General features: G+C 38.4%; 1 protein-coding gene across 1 annotated transcript in view; it reads right to left on the bottom strand.

Moving 5' to 3' along the window:
• The window catches only part of FER1L6 (fer-1 like family member 6), a 211,186-nt gene that overhangs the window by 117,485 nt on the left and 78,695 nt on the right, over positions 1-15,006 (bottom strand). The window contains 2 exon segments of the mRNA XM_074202128.1: positions 6,278-6,455; positions 14,152-14,304. Of these exon segments, the coding sequence (XP_074058229.1) occupies positions 6,278-6,455; positions 14,152-14,304 (331 nt within the window).

The raw sequence follows: 15,006 nt of genomic DNA, 5'->3' as shown, positions 1-15,006 counted from the left end.
GCAGCCCATCAGAGGGATGGCCTTCCAGAGCCAAAGAACTTCAGCCTCCTGGAGGCAGACCCAGGGCTCCGGGAGCCACAGCTCACAGCAGCGGGGGAGTCTCCTGAGCTACACCCCAGGGAGCACTGAGCACAAAGTCGGGGAACAGTGGGGGACCTCTGCCAGAATGAGCACGTGGAGCCCAGCCCTCAGGGTACACAGCTAGCTGTAAGGCCAGCACAGCCCAGATCCAGAAACTGAAGCAGGTGGAGCTGGTAAGCAGGACTCCCCAGGGCATGAGCCCATTGAGCTGAGGGAGGGGAGTGAAGAGAGACAGCAGAACTCTATCCTCTGCCTCTGGAACAGGATGCTGGGGTTCTGACCACATTCAGAACCTGATTGCAGTCTAGGCACCCCCATAGAACAGCAGGGAACCCCCCACCTCAGCCCCGTAGCAGAGGGGGGGGGTGCATATCTGCATTCACAGACCAGGAGGGAGGACAGAGCCTCACATACTGAGACCCTTGTGGGAGTGTCACAAAAGCTCAGGAAGCACCCCAAAACCAGGTCCAGGCTGGGAAAATGATTAAGCAGAGAAATAAGAGGAACACCATTGAGAAGTATTTTGCAAATGAGCCCAAGAAGGATCAAAACACTCAGTCTGAAGATAAGGAAGCACAAGCTCCTGCATCTAAACACTCCAAGAAAAACAGAAATTGGGCTCAGGCTATGACAGAGCTCAAAAAAGACTTTGAAAATCAAATGAGGGAGTTAGAAGAAAAACTGGGAAAAGAAAGGAGAGAGATGCAGGAAAAACATGAAAATGAAGTCAGCAGCTTAGTCAAGGAAATCCAAAAAAATGCTGAAGAAAATAGCATGCCAAAAACCAGCTTAGGTCAAATGGATAAAACAGTTCAAAAAGTTACTAAGGAGAAGAATGCTTTAAAAAGCAAAATTGGCCAGATGGAAAAAGAGATAAGAAAACTCTGAGGAGAACAAATCCTTCAGACAAAGAAGAGAATTCAGGGAGATTGATGAATTTACCAGAAATCAGAAATCAATACTTTGAAAGCAAAAAAATGTAAAATTAGAAGAAAATGTGAAATATCTCATTGAAAAAAACAACTGATATGGAAAACAGACTTAGGAAAGATAATTTAAAAATTATTGGAATACCTGAAGGTCATGATCAGGAAAAGAGCCTTGACATCACTTTCAAAGAATTACAACAGGAAAATTGCCCTGATATTCTAGAAGCAGAGGGCAAAATAGAAATGGAGAGAATCCACCAATCCCCTGAGAAAGAGATCCCAAAAAACCAACCCCTAGGAATATTATAGCCAAGTTCCAGAACTCCCAAGTCAAAGAGAAAATATTACAAGCAGCCAGAAGGACACAGTTCAAATATCATGGAGCTGCAGTCAGGATCACACAGGATTTAGCAGCAACTATATTGGAAGCTAGTAGGGCTTAGAATATAATATACTGGAAGGCAAAAGAGCTTAGAATGCAGCCAAGAATCAACTACCCAGCAAGGCTGAATGTCCTTTTCCAGGGAAAAAGATGGACTTTCAATGAACCAGGGGCATCTCAAATGTTCCTTTTGGAATGGCCAGAGCTGAACAGAAGGTTTGATCTTCAGATACAGGACTCGGGTGAAGCATAGAAGTGGAGGAGAAGGGGAAAATATGAGGGACTTGATGATGAACTGCATGTATTCCTGCATAGAAAAATGACACTGATAATATTCATATGAACCTTCTCAGTTAATAGAGCAGGTAGAGGGAGCTTTTATAGTTGAAGCACAGGAGAAAGCTGAATTCGAAGATAAAATATGGTGTAAAAATGGAGTCAATAGAAAAAAAGGGAAATGTAATGGGAGAAAGAAAAAGGAGAGGGGGAATAGGCCAAGATATTTCATATGATAAGATTTTTCTTTATTACAATGAGCTATTGCAATGATATGGAAGGGGGGAGGCAAGGGGGAATAAGGGGAACCTTTGCTCTCATCAGAGGTGGCTAGGAAACAGCATATATTCTCAATGAAGTATAGGCATCTGGAGTAAGAAGGAGGGGGGGAGAAGGGGGAAGGGGTGGGGATGTGAATAAAGGAGGAGAGGATGGACCATGGGGGGAGAGTGGTCAGATATAACACATTTTCTTTTTTACTATTTTGCAAGGGGCTGGGATTGGAAGGCCTGCTCAGGACCATAGGGCCAGGTGGATTCTGGGCCTAAGGGGTGGTATGGGGCCTCAGGGCCTCTTGGCCCCAGGACCAGGGATCTGTCTGCTGCACCACTCAGCGACCCTACAGCAGAGTCAGAGTGAAAGGAGAGAGAAAATATAGTACATGGTAGTGGAGAAATAAGAGAGGAGGGAGTTGCGATTAGCAATGGCAATATTGGAAAATTATGGAAGTAACTTTTGCGATGGACTTACCATAAAGAATGTGATCCACCCAAGACAGAGTTGTTGGTGTTGGAACAAAGACTGAAGCACATTTTTTATTATTATTATTATTATTATTTGGGGGGGGGCGGTTCAGGGCAAATAGGGCTGGGTGGCCTGCCTGGAGACACATAGCAGGGTGCTCTTTGGTTGTCTGAGGCCAGATTTTGACCCAGGTGCTCCTGGCTCAAGGGCCAATGCTCTGTCCGCCATCCAGCCACCCCTACTATTATTAATATTTTATTTTATTTTGGGTATTTTTTTTCTTCTTTTTAGTTTTTGCAGGGCAGTGGGGATCAGGTGGCTTGCATGTCACACGGCTGGGTGACCGTTGGGTCTACGGGGCTGGATGTGGGCTCAAGTGCTCGTGGCTCCAGGGCTGGTAGTTCGTCCATTGTGCCACCTGGCCATACCTTTATTACTATTATTTTTTAATTTTAATTTTTTTCTCTCCCCTTTAATTTATCACTCAAGCAAGTCTATATTTATGGGGGAGGGGGTATTTCATTTACTCATAAACAAGAATATTTTATTAATGTAAAAAAACATTTGTACAAAATGAGAATAAAAAATAAAATAAAAAAAAAGAAAAAGATAGAAAGAGGGGCGGTGGCTAGGTGGATAATTACCTAGCTGTGTGGCCTTGGGCAAGCCACTTAACCCCATTTGCCTTGCAAAAACCTAAAAAAAACAAGATAGAAAGAGAGAAAATATTTGTAACCATCAAATGACTCTGCCATTATACCATGAGATACCTTTCTTTGGACAGTAGTTGGAACATAATAAATACTTCTTGACTCATATGTTTTACCTGGTCTTTGGTAGGCTTTGGTTTTATGTTTTGTTTTGTCCTTTTAGGTTTTTGCAAGGCAATGGGATTAAGTGACTTGCCCACGGTCACACAGCTAGGTAATTATTAAGTGTCTGAGGCCAGATTTGAACTCAAGTACTCCTGACCCCAGGGCTAGTGCTCTATCCACTGTGCCAACTAGCCGCCTCGCTTTGGTTCTATGTTAACAAAAGATTTTAATAGAAGCAAACAAGTTTTTCATTAGGGCAGGCCATAGGCCTTGCAGTTCTACACTGAGATTGATATGAAGTTCATAAGAAAGCAACTCCTGGGGCAGCAAGGTGGTGCAGTGGATAGAGTACAGGCCCTGGAGTCAGAAGGACCTGAGTTCAAATGCAGCCTCAGACACTTAATAATTGTGTGACCATGGGCAAGTCACTTAACCCCATTGCCTTGCAAAAACTTAAAAAAAATAAAAAGAAAGCAACTCCAAATAAGGATCTACTCCACTCAGTCTTATAGTGAGTATAATCAATATTTAAAGCACTATAAAAGGTCATAAAGAAAGGGAAGATAATTTTTGTATCTGTCTTATTACCACTAGTAGATCAGAAACCAACGGCAGTGATCACGTCTATCTCTTGAACCACTTTTTTCTCTACATTCTCACTTGATAACCTTGTCAATTCTCATTGATTCAAGTGTTGTTTTTAATCCAAAGAAGACTAATGACATCAAGGGGTGATGTCTTGACTTGTGTGTGAATTGGATTTAAATGACAGAGTTATACAAAGTTGTCAGCTTCACTCTCTCTTAGTCATTAAATTCTAGTGGCAAAACAAAGGTCAAGACTTTCATCACTCAAGCCTTTAGTTTTGAGATACAGTTTCAAGATTTAATTCCACTGCTCAAAGCAAGGAAACCTTGACTTTTCTTTTTCAGGTAGACCAAGTATAATGGTAGCAAAATTTCCTGCATCTACCGATGATGATGATGATGATGATGATGATGATGATGACGATGAAGATAATGATGAAAGCAATGGCAATATTCAGAATTTACATAGCATTTTAATACTTCCAAAGTGCTTTACAACTATTATCTCCTTTTATCCTCCCATCAGTCAAGGGAGATGGGTGCTATTATCTTCATTTTACAGATAAGAAAAGTGAGATGTTAAGGGACTTTTCCAAGATCACTCAGTAAAAATGGTATCTAAGGCTAGATTTAAATTTGGTTCTGTCTAGTTCCAAAGGACTCGATGATAAAAAGAAAATGCCATCCACTCCCAGAGAAAAAAATTTATGAATTCTGAATACAGACCACGCACGTTTTTTTCATTATCTTGATTTTTCTTGCTTTTTCTATGACTTTTGTAAGATGGCTAAATAAGGAACTATATTTTTACATAACTTCATATTGTTTTCTTCTTCAATGGGTGGGGAGGGGAATGGGGAGAAGGAGAGAAATTGAAACTCTGAATTAAAAATGAATGTTAAACATTTCAAAATGTAATTAGGAAATATTTAACAAAATTAAAATACGAGAAGAAAAAATTTTAAATTACTGGGTCTCTCTATAAACGATATATCTAAAATCCAGAGATTTTGACAAACTTGTTCTTCCAGCTTCTAAATATTCAAATAGGGAAAACTGTTTGTTTATCCATTTTATAGTCATCATTAAAGGGCTTCTCTGATGCCTATTTAAGTGTGCAGTTAGTTCTGGGTTTAATAAGACACTTTCCTTACAACAATTCTGTGACATAGATATTATTATTATTATATGTCATTTTACAGATGAGGAAGATGAGACATGAGAAGAGAAAATACCCAGGGTCAGATAGTTAGTAAGTGGAAGAATAAGGGCTCTATCAGGTCATTTTAAGGGAGAGGAGGAGGGAGGGGAGAAGAGATGAAAGGAGAGGAGAAGAGCGGAAAAGAAGATGAATGGAGAGAAAAGAGGAGAAAAGAAGAGGAAAGGAAGACTAAGCGTGATCATCTGTTAGTAAAATGCACCTATTGTTAGCTGCCTTTTCTAAATGATAAACAATAGTTTAACGCTGAAACCAAAGACTAATCGAAGCAAGAAAAGGACACTGAGCAACACAGAAAGTCTAATTTTATTTTTTTCTTTTTCCTTCATTAGTCTAAAGCCTCCACATAACCTTCACTTTTTGTTTTAAATTTTTGCAAGGCAAATGGGGTTAAGTGGCTTGCCCAAGGCCACACAGCTAGGTAATTATTATTAAGTGTCTGAGACCAGATTTGAACCCAGGTACTCCTCACTCCAAGGCCAGTGCTTTATCCACTGCGCCACCTAGCCACCCCTTCACATAACCTTCAGAGGGACAAAACACAAAACAGCAGCCAGTGATTGGCAAATTGTCATGGTACCTGGTGTGTATACTAGAAGAAGGGATTGATACAAATATATTGTCAATCCCTGGAAGTAGCCTACAGTTGGCAAAAAAAAGACTTACATGAAGTATTCCTGCTTTCTAGTCAGTTGGGGTTTGTGGTGGAAGCCAATCTGGGTACTGGACAAGGAGAGCTTGTAGGCCTCTGAAGTCGTTAATTTTAGTCAGATGATTACAGAGAAATATAAACTAGTTCTATATATAACCCACAGCCCCAGAGAACATTATTAGGGGATTTGCTTCATTTTCCATTCAGTATATTCTGATCAGGCATGCATTCACTTTTCATTAAAAATCATCTTTCCTTAAAAATGGAAACTCAAGCTGTGTGCTGTCCTAGGAAAAAATTCAAATTGATTTTCCTCCTATTAATGTAGAAGTAGGAATTTTTATTCAGTATATGTTTAAAGAAAAATTATTCCATCAAGTTCTTTTCAGGTACTATACTTAAATATATACTAATATACTATTGTTGAGGAGGGGGGACTTGGGTGGGGAGGATATAAATAATGAAATTAAGAAATTAAAAATAAATGTTCCCATCCAAAGTATTACTCTGAGCTAATCCCCACATAGTTACATGGGCCTCAAAATTCTGTTTAAGAGATTTTAAAGGTCTTTTTACCCAGTGATTATCTTACCCTGGTAGGTCAGGCTGGCAGGGGGGTGACTGGTACCACTGGCTTTGGTTGGTGTCTCAGTTTCGTAACCCATAGGCAGGTTGTCCAAAATGGCATTGGAGTACTTGACAGATCCCAGCCAGAGGTATACATCCACTTTTCCTTGCACTGTCCAACCTGCCAGACGTCGTCCTGGAAGCTGTAGAAATATCACCAAAGGTCACTATGTTAATGAAAACTCAGCCTCAGTACATTTCTTTGGGAGTGGTGTCCTCCTTGGGGAAAATTCTGTCCATTGAATGGAGAAATCTTGTTCCTTATGAGTTGTAAAATGAAAAGAATAATTGATTTGGAATAAAGGAAGTGGGCTCAAAACTGAATTCTGATATTTGATAGTGAACTCCTTAAGGATAGGAACTGATTTTGCCTTTCTTTGTATGTCCTGCACTTAGCACAGTGCCTGCAGGGTATATGTAGACATGCAATAAATGTCTATTAACTGAACTTTGCTGAGTTTCTGTTTCCTCATGTAAAATGATATAGTTATTCACAGTAATCTCTTAGTGACTCCTATGAAGAAAGGGCCAGTCATTCTCACTATGACCAAAAACACCACAGAAAGCAACCCACCCTGGTGAAGTATCAAGATACCCTGAAGGAGTGATAAGAGGTAGTATGTACTAAGCAAGTCAAAGTACTGCCGTCCTCTTGACTACCTTCTCCCCTCACACCCCAGTAGAGACAACTCAGGACCCTGAACTCAAGAACCTTGGGAATAGCAATGCTTTGAACCAGTACCCCTAGTCACCATATTGGGAAGCAAGTCTTAAGGAGATGCAGCTTAGCAACTGCTTCTACAGGTATCACAGTCACAACTTCCAAAGATCCAGAAAAGTAGGTTCTTATCACCAAAGTCCTTGACACTTCAAGTGGTTCATCATCAGAAAGTGATATGATTTTGTTAGTGGAAATGACATTAAAGAAGAGTCATTGTTATCTGCTTTGCCACTATACCCTAAGGACCATGGGCCCTCTATATAATTTACAGCTAAAATCTTCCTTATTTTTAACTCTGTGAGCTCTGTGAACTCCTTGAAAGCAGGAACTACCTATCTTCCTTTTATATGTGTATCCTCAACAATTGGTACAATACAAGGGCATACCTTTCCTGCTTATTAAGTGAATCATTAATTTATTCTCTGGTGTCTATTAGCATCAAGTCTGTGGTCATAAGACCTCTCTCTAAGTCACTTTTCTCTTGATACATAATGATCTCAATTGTCAATATATTCCATTTCCTCTGGCACTCATGATACAGATGATTGGGATCAACAACTTTAATCACTAAAGCCCCTCAAGATATCTTAAGGTTTATGGGCTATTTTTTTTTTCTTAAGAACCATGACTTAAACCAAAATCACTCTGGCTCTCATTGACTGGCCACCAGTATGTCCCAGATCAAGCCCCAGTTGGTCATTGTTTGGGTCTGATGGTCTCAGAGTGAATGTAAATAAAAAAAGTTTCCATTTTGACCAGAACCCCTGAGGGTCTTCCCCTCCCAGAACTATTTTTCTTTCTTTCTGACTAGATAAAAGATGTCATTCTCTGTCTTCTCATTTCTTACCTAGCCTTAATCAAGAAATGGGCATTGCCTCAGTTAAACTGAGACCTGGTTAAAGGCCCTTGCTTAAAATAGTTAAGATTGGGGCAGCTAGGTGGTGTAGTGAATAGAGCACTGGCCCTGGAGTCAGGAGTACCTGAGTTCAAATTTGACCTCAGATACTGAATAATTACCTAGCTGTGTGGCCTTGGGCAGGCTACTTAACCCTATTGCCTTGCAAAAAAAAACAGCCTAAAAAAATAGTTAAGACCCGCCCTCCACTGCATCCAGGGCCATCTCCAGTCATCCTGATTCATACCTGGTCACTGGACTCAGATGGCTCTGGAGGAGAAAGTGAGGTTGGTGACTTTGCACAGTTCCCCCTCACTCAAAACCAATTCACTTCCCTGTCTTGGCTTCACTTCCCTGAAGTCACGGTTCTCTTCAAGACAAACAACAATTCATTTTACAATGCAATTTAGCACAATTCAACACTTATGAAGCATCTCCTTTGCATCATACTCCGAGTCACACATTGGGAACACAAAGGTGAATAGGAGATTTAATCTTTAGGGTGGTATAAGACAAACACAATCCACAAATATTCTCAGCTGAGCTTTGAAAGCTTTTAGTCCACATATATGTGGACGAATGGCATCAGGGACAGGGGAATTGTGTGAGAAAAACTATATGACTAAGAAATCCTAGCATATGTTTGGGGAAGGGAAGTGAGTTAAATAGCACCTGAATGTTAGCAAAGATGAGATAAGGCTTAAATATTCATTAACTTGACTTTGCTAGCTTAAAAGGTAGGTGAGAATGAAATTGTAAAAAAGTCTTAAATGACAGACTAAGGAATTTAGGCTTTATTTAGGTGGGGAAAATTCAGTAAGTGCCTTGTTTATACTAGCTAAGTGCCTTGTATATACCAGCTACAGTTGCAAGTGTTTTACAAGTATTATGGCATTTTGGAAAGAATACTGATCTTGGAGTCAGATGACCTGGATTCAAACCCTGCAACCAACTTATATTACCTGTGTGACCTTGGGCCAGTATTTAGATGTCTCTTATGTTCCCTTCCTAATCCAGGATCATTCTGTAATCATATCATAAACCTAGACAAATCCCATTAGTGAAAAATGCCACTGATTCAGGTATATATTTGTCTCATACTTTACTTTAGTCCTGAATGACATACATTCAAATATAAAGCATACATACTTAGAAAACACATGAACACACTCATATTTCTCCTGTTCAGTTACAGATCCCTTTGAGTAGGTATCTCATCTTAAAATATTGTTTAAAATAATTCACAAACATGAAGAAAATAAAATTTCCTGAGTCCTTCCTTATTCATTAGGTTTGAGTTCTATCTTAAGCTTCCTTTTCCATCTGAATGATTTTCTGTTCCACTTGACCTAATTCTTAATTTTCTTTCGTAAATTCCTTAGAGAGTTAATGAACTGATATCCCTGAAGAAATATTTTCTCTATAGAAATAAAAAATCTCATTTACATCTTATGAGATATTGTAAACAGAATCCTTGTTCAGATATAGGTTAGACTTGGTGACTTCTGAGGGTCTTTCTAACTCAGAGATTCCATGATTTTGATTCTGCCTCAGAGGATGATGAGAGCCCACATAGTCTAGCATTGAGTAGGAAGCTGAACTTGTACCAATGAGTCAACCATCTATTGTGGGTTAGTACTTCTTGGTAGTGAGCCCTTTTGGCATGTTCATCTCTCCTCAGACAAATGTGCCTCTGAATGCTTGGACTCTTTTGTCAACATATGTTGGACTTTCTCAGTCTACCAAGAGAGCAGAGATATTAGCCTCAAATAAGTCCTGTAACAAGTCTATTCACATTCCTTTCCTCTAATATTCCTTTTATTCTTTTCTTTTTTTCATTCATTCATTCTTTCTTTTTTAGTTACTACTTTCAGAATTTTACTCTTCTATACCAACTATAAATCTGAACTTGTTCCATTTTTACTGGTGATTTAACTCAAAGTTTTTTTCTCTGAAACTGGTTGTGATAATAGCTTCTTCTCACTACACTTTGTCATTTGTGCTTAATAAAGGAGATTATTCATTCTAAAATTTGATCTAATTTTCCACACAGAAGATAACAAAAGGATGAAGAATGTCTATTATCCAGAAAATGATCAAGCAGTCAGATGCCCAGCTCACTGAACCAGTCCATAAGTACCTTGAGACCAAAAGTCTGTAATGAACTAGGTTTAAAATTATATAGGAGGAGTGGACTGGATAGAAATTGGGTGATCAGACTTTTAATGATCCCAAGCTTTCTACAAAAACAAAGGACTCTATTTTAATACTTATAGTCTTCTTGTGATGTTGCCTAACTCTGAGGCTTGGTATACCATAGTCTCTGAAAAAGCCTCTCATAGCGCTCACTCCTACCCCCCATTCTATTCAGGCATGACTCTAGCAAAGCTTTCTGCTACATGGAGTCTCTTCTGTCCCTCTCAACTCCTGGTGCCTTCTTTCTCAAACTACTTTGTATTTATTTTTGTTTATTCTCTTTTCATCTAGATATTAGATAGTGCGAATAAATAGTAATGAATCTCAAAAAGTTGTTATGTTATTCAAATTTGCACTGCACATTTCCTTTGGTCTAGAACTCAATAGTTTGAATTCAAAAGCCTATGACCATTTCACAAGATTCACTATTCACACTAATTAGGACTTGGCTATATACAAGTGTTAAGAAATATTCTGATTGTTCATTAAAATTTTAAGTCATTCAAAGGACACTGAAGTCATATGAAAACTGTGAACATTTTGCAGCATGCTATCTATAAAATATTGAACAATGTAAAAAATCTCATCCAGAAGAAGAACCTGAAAAGAAGTTAGCCTGGTCATATGTTTAAAGTGAGGAATAATCAAGAAACAGGCCTACTGGCACAAAAAAAAAAAACAAACATTAAAAGACCTAGTGGGGGTGGCTAGGTGGTGTAGTGAATAGAGCCTTGGAGTCAGGAGTACCTGAGTTCAAATCCAGGCTCAGACACTTAATAATTACCTAGCTGTGTGGCCTTGGGCAAGCCACTTAAGCTCATTACCTTGCAAAAACTTAAAAATAAGACCTAGTAGAAAGAAATTATCTAACATATTGGTTAAGCTTCCTGAGAAGGATTCATGGGAGAGCATGGATGAGAGTACCCCAGGAAGAGAAGAGAAGGCACAGATGGATTACAATCAGATGGATTACAATGTGTACCCATGGAGACAGTCTGTATCAGTGAGATCTCAGATCTATCAAAATGAAGTTTTTAAGGCCACAACTCCCTGAGTTTCAACATGGTATGTGAAAATGATATGCAGGGTTGATATTAAATGCGGTTCACTACCCACTGAATGTGCGATCCCATTGATGTTGACCCTCCCTTTGTTACGGATCACAACTCATCTTTGCCTTCTCATTATCAGCATTTCTAGTCTCTGTACTTTTCTGAATTCTCCGTAGAGGACCTACCCAATGTACTAGAGACCTCTCATTAACTTTTTCAAATTCTAGCTCTCACATTTACTATGTGACCTTGGGAAAGTTATTTTCAATCTCTGGGCCTCAGTTTCTTTATCAATAAATTATGGGGAGGATTGAAAATTATCCCTAAATATTTATTTATTTTACATTAACCATATGCCTGATATTATAGTGGGCAGTGAGGATTCAAAGATTCAGAAATGAAAAAAAGGATTTTGGTGTTCTCTTCCAGCTCCAAAAACTGATAAAGGTTTCTGCAAAATGGAGAAGATAATAGCATATACTTCCCAGGGTTCTTGCAAGGAAAAAATGAGATATTTGTGAAGTACTTTGGAACTTTATTTTGTTTTGTTTGCTTTTTTGTTTGCAAGGCAATTGTAGTTTAGTGGCTTGCCCAGGGATTCACAGCTAGTATGTGTCAAGTGTCTGAATGTGGATTTGAACTTATGTCCTTTTTTTATAAGGCAATGGGGTTAAGTGGCTTGCCCAAGGCCACACAGCTAGGTAATTATTAAGTGTCTGAGATGGGATTTGAACCCATGTACTCTTGACTCCAGGGCCAGTGCTTTATCCACTGTGCCGCCTAGCCGCCCCCCTCATGTCCTCTTGATTCCAGGGTCATTGTGCAAACTTTAAAATATTAGATATATACTATTGTTGTTGTCATCATCATCATCATCATCATCATCATCATCATCATCATCATTACTTTTTAAACTTAACACATTTGATTTAAAAGATCACAATAACTACAAATTTAGAGATGGAAGAAGCCTTAGAGATCTTCGAATCCAACCTCCTCATTTTACAGATGAGAAAATTGAAGATGATTATGTTTAAATGATTTTCCCAGGTATTGCAGCTAGCAAGTCTATGATACAGTATTTGAACCCAAGTCTTTTTGAAACCAAGTCCAGGGCTATGTCATGCTGCTGCTTAAAGCACATATAATAACATCCATTCACAAATTCTTTCACTAGCCTTACTCTAATCTCTTATGAAGTTTTTCACGAATTGCTTTCAACAAGTATCTTTTAGAAAGTAGCACCCACAGACTTCAGAAAAGGTTAGAAAGACTTGCATGAAGTGATAGTAAGTGAACAGAACCAGAAGAATATTGGATGTATTAACAGCAGCGTTGTGTGATGATCAATTATGATGGACTTATTTGTTCTTCTAGGGCATAAAATAATCAAAGACAATTCTAAAGGATCTGTATTTTAAAATATCATCCAATCCAGGGAGGGAATGTGGAGTCTAAATGCAGACCAGAACTTATTATTTTCAATTTTAAAAATTTGCTTTATAAGGGAGCAGCTAGGTGGCACAGCGGATAGAGCACCTGCCCTGGAGTCAGGAGTACCTAAGCTCAAATCTGGCCTCAGACACTTAATAATTACCTAGCTGTATGGCCTTGGACAAGCCACTTAACCCCGTTTGCCTTGCAAAAACCTAAAAAAAAATTTGCTTTATGCTTTAACTTTATTTCCCCTTCTCGTGGTTTTTTTCTTGTTTGTTCTGTTTCTTCTTTCATAACATGATTAATATGGAATGAGGTGACACCCAAAGTTAGCCCAACAACAAAAGGAAAAAAGGAAAAATAAAAGACTCATAGGTTAAAAAAGAATAGTGTATGTTTGTGTCTGTGTGTGCCTTTTTATTAATATATATACATGTCTATGTACGTGTGTATTATAAATGTATGCATTTTGTCTATATGAATGTGTTGTGAATTATGCATGCACTATATGTATATTTAAGCATGTGTCTGTGTGCCCACATTAAGAAGTATCTGAGTCCTTCTGGGGTAGGGATATCCTGCATTTGCAGCTGTGCCCACATTATACTTTATTTGACAGACTTTCTACAACCTAATTTTAAACAATACTAAGAAGCATCAAAATATTTAAGGAGAGTAGCAGCATGCCAATTGAATTTTATTTTTAGCAAAGCTTCTTCTGAAATGGTGGGTTATTTTAAAAGCAATTAACTCTGCATTCCCAGTGTTCCCTCATCAGGCATATTGAGAATAGTGCCTAGAACATGTCAAGAACTTCCTGAAAGCTTGTTGATGGACTGACCGCCAGCAGAAAGAGACAGACAAGAATATAAGATAGCCAACTTTAATGGATGCAGCTCCTTTCAGCAGTTCAGAGAGCTAAGACACCCTAGGAGACTGACTATAGACAATGCTATCCCCATCCCCAAGAAAAACAAAATAAAACCAAACAAAAAACCCTTCAGAATCTGAATTATCACTACATTCACTTTTTAAAAATTTCTCTTATGTATTTCTTTCCTATCTCATGATTTTCTTTCTTTTCCCTAAATCCTATTTCCAAAAATGACTAATATGTAAACATGTTAAACACAAATGTATATTTATAATATTCACTTGACAGTTCACTCACTACTAAGGGGAAAGGGGTGGGGAGGGTGAAAGGAAATTATGTAACTTAAAAATATGCATATGCATGTAGATGACTATTGAAAAACTTTCAGAATATGTAATTGGAAAAATAAAATAAAATATCAATATAAAAAGAATATAAGATAGCTAGGGACACAACACTCAGTTGGTTAAAACAGAGTAAATATGATACTGCCTTGAGGCAGCAAGGTGGTGCAGTGTATAGAGCACTAGCCCTGGAGTCAGGAGGACCTGAGTTCAAAATCTGACCTCAGACACTTAATAATTGCCTTAATGTGTGACCTTGGGCAAATCACTTTACCCCATTGCCTTAAATAGATAAAAACTTAGAAAAATATGATACTTACTTTCAGAAAATGAGTTTGAAGTTTCCCACAGTGTTTTCCTCTCTCTTCATTGATAGGGGAATAGAGCAGATCTTTGGATGAAATCCTCACATAGGCCACTCGTTTGTTGCTGCTAAGCATCCAAATGAAGACATCAGGAATTGTATGTTGTGGCTGTTGAGATGACAAAAACAGAGCTTTCATCATTTGGAATGACTTTAGATGAATCAAATAGTTCATTGTTGTCCCAGTTCTACAACTAACTAGCTGGGAAATCTGAAGAAGTTTATTTTACCTCTCAACTTCATTTGCCTTTTCTGTGAAATAAGGAGGTTGGATTAGTTCAATTTTAATGTTCCTTCTCTATGAGATACTGTTTCTCCTGAGCACCCTTTGATGACGGTTTGGATTTGAAATACTTAATTCATTAAACTGTCAAGGCAAACAAAAATTCATCTTCCCTGAGGTAAGAGAACCTTGGAACATTTGCTATGACTGTTTAAATTCCAATGTGCCAATCTGATTATATCAGAATGTGAGGTTAAGAACCTTGGACAAGTCATTGAGCTTTTCCATGAGGTTTTCCATCTATTGAATATAGCCATAGTTTTCCAGTTGAATTTGACTATCATCTACTGATTATCAAGTTAATAATGAATATAGAAAGAGTTGGGCATTCTGAAACCAAGGGATATCCTGGAAAGAGTATTTAAACCAAAATAAAGGCAACAGGAACAAGGAAAACATTACCCTTTGCTCCTCCAGGAGGGTGTTCAGATGGCTTTTCTAAGTAATATTATACCAGGAACACTTCACAAATTGTCTTCTGTTACATTGAAAAATGGCTTTCCAAAAGAGAGATGACGACAGTTGAGT

The sequence above is a fragment of the Macrotis lagotis genome, chromosome X, assembly GCF_037893015.1.
Source record: "Macrotis lagotis isolate mMagLag1 chromosome X, bilby.v1.9.chrom.fasta, whole genome shotgun sequence".
Classification (NCBI taxonomy): Eukaryota; Metazoa; Chordata; class Mammalia; order Peramelemorphia; family Peramelidae; genus Macrotis; species Macrotis lagotis.
This window is presented reverse-complemented; position numbering and strand designations above follow the sequence as displayed.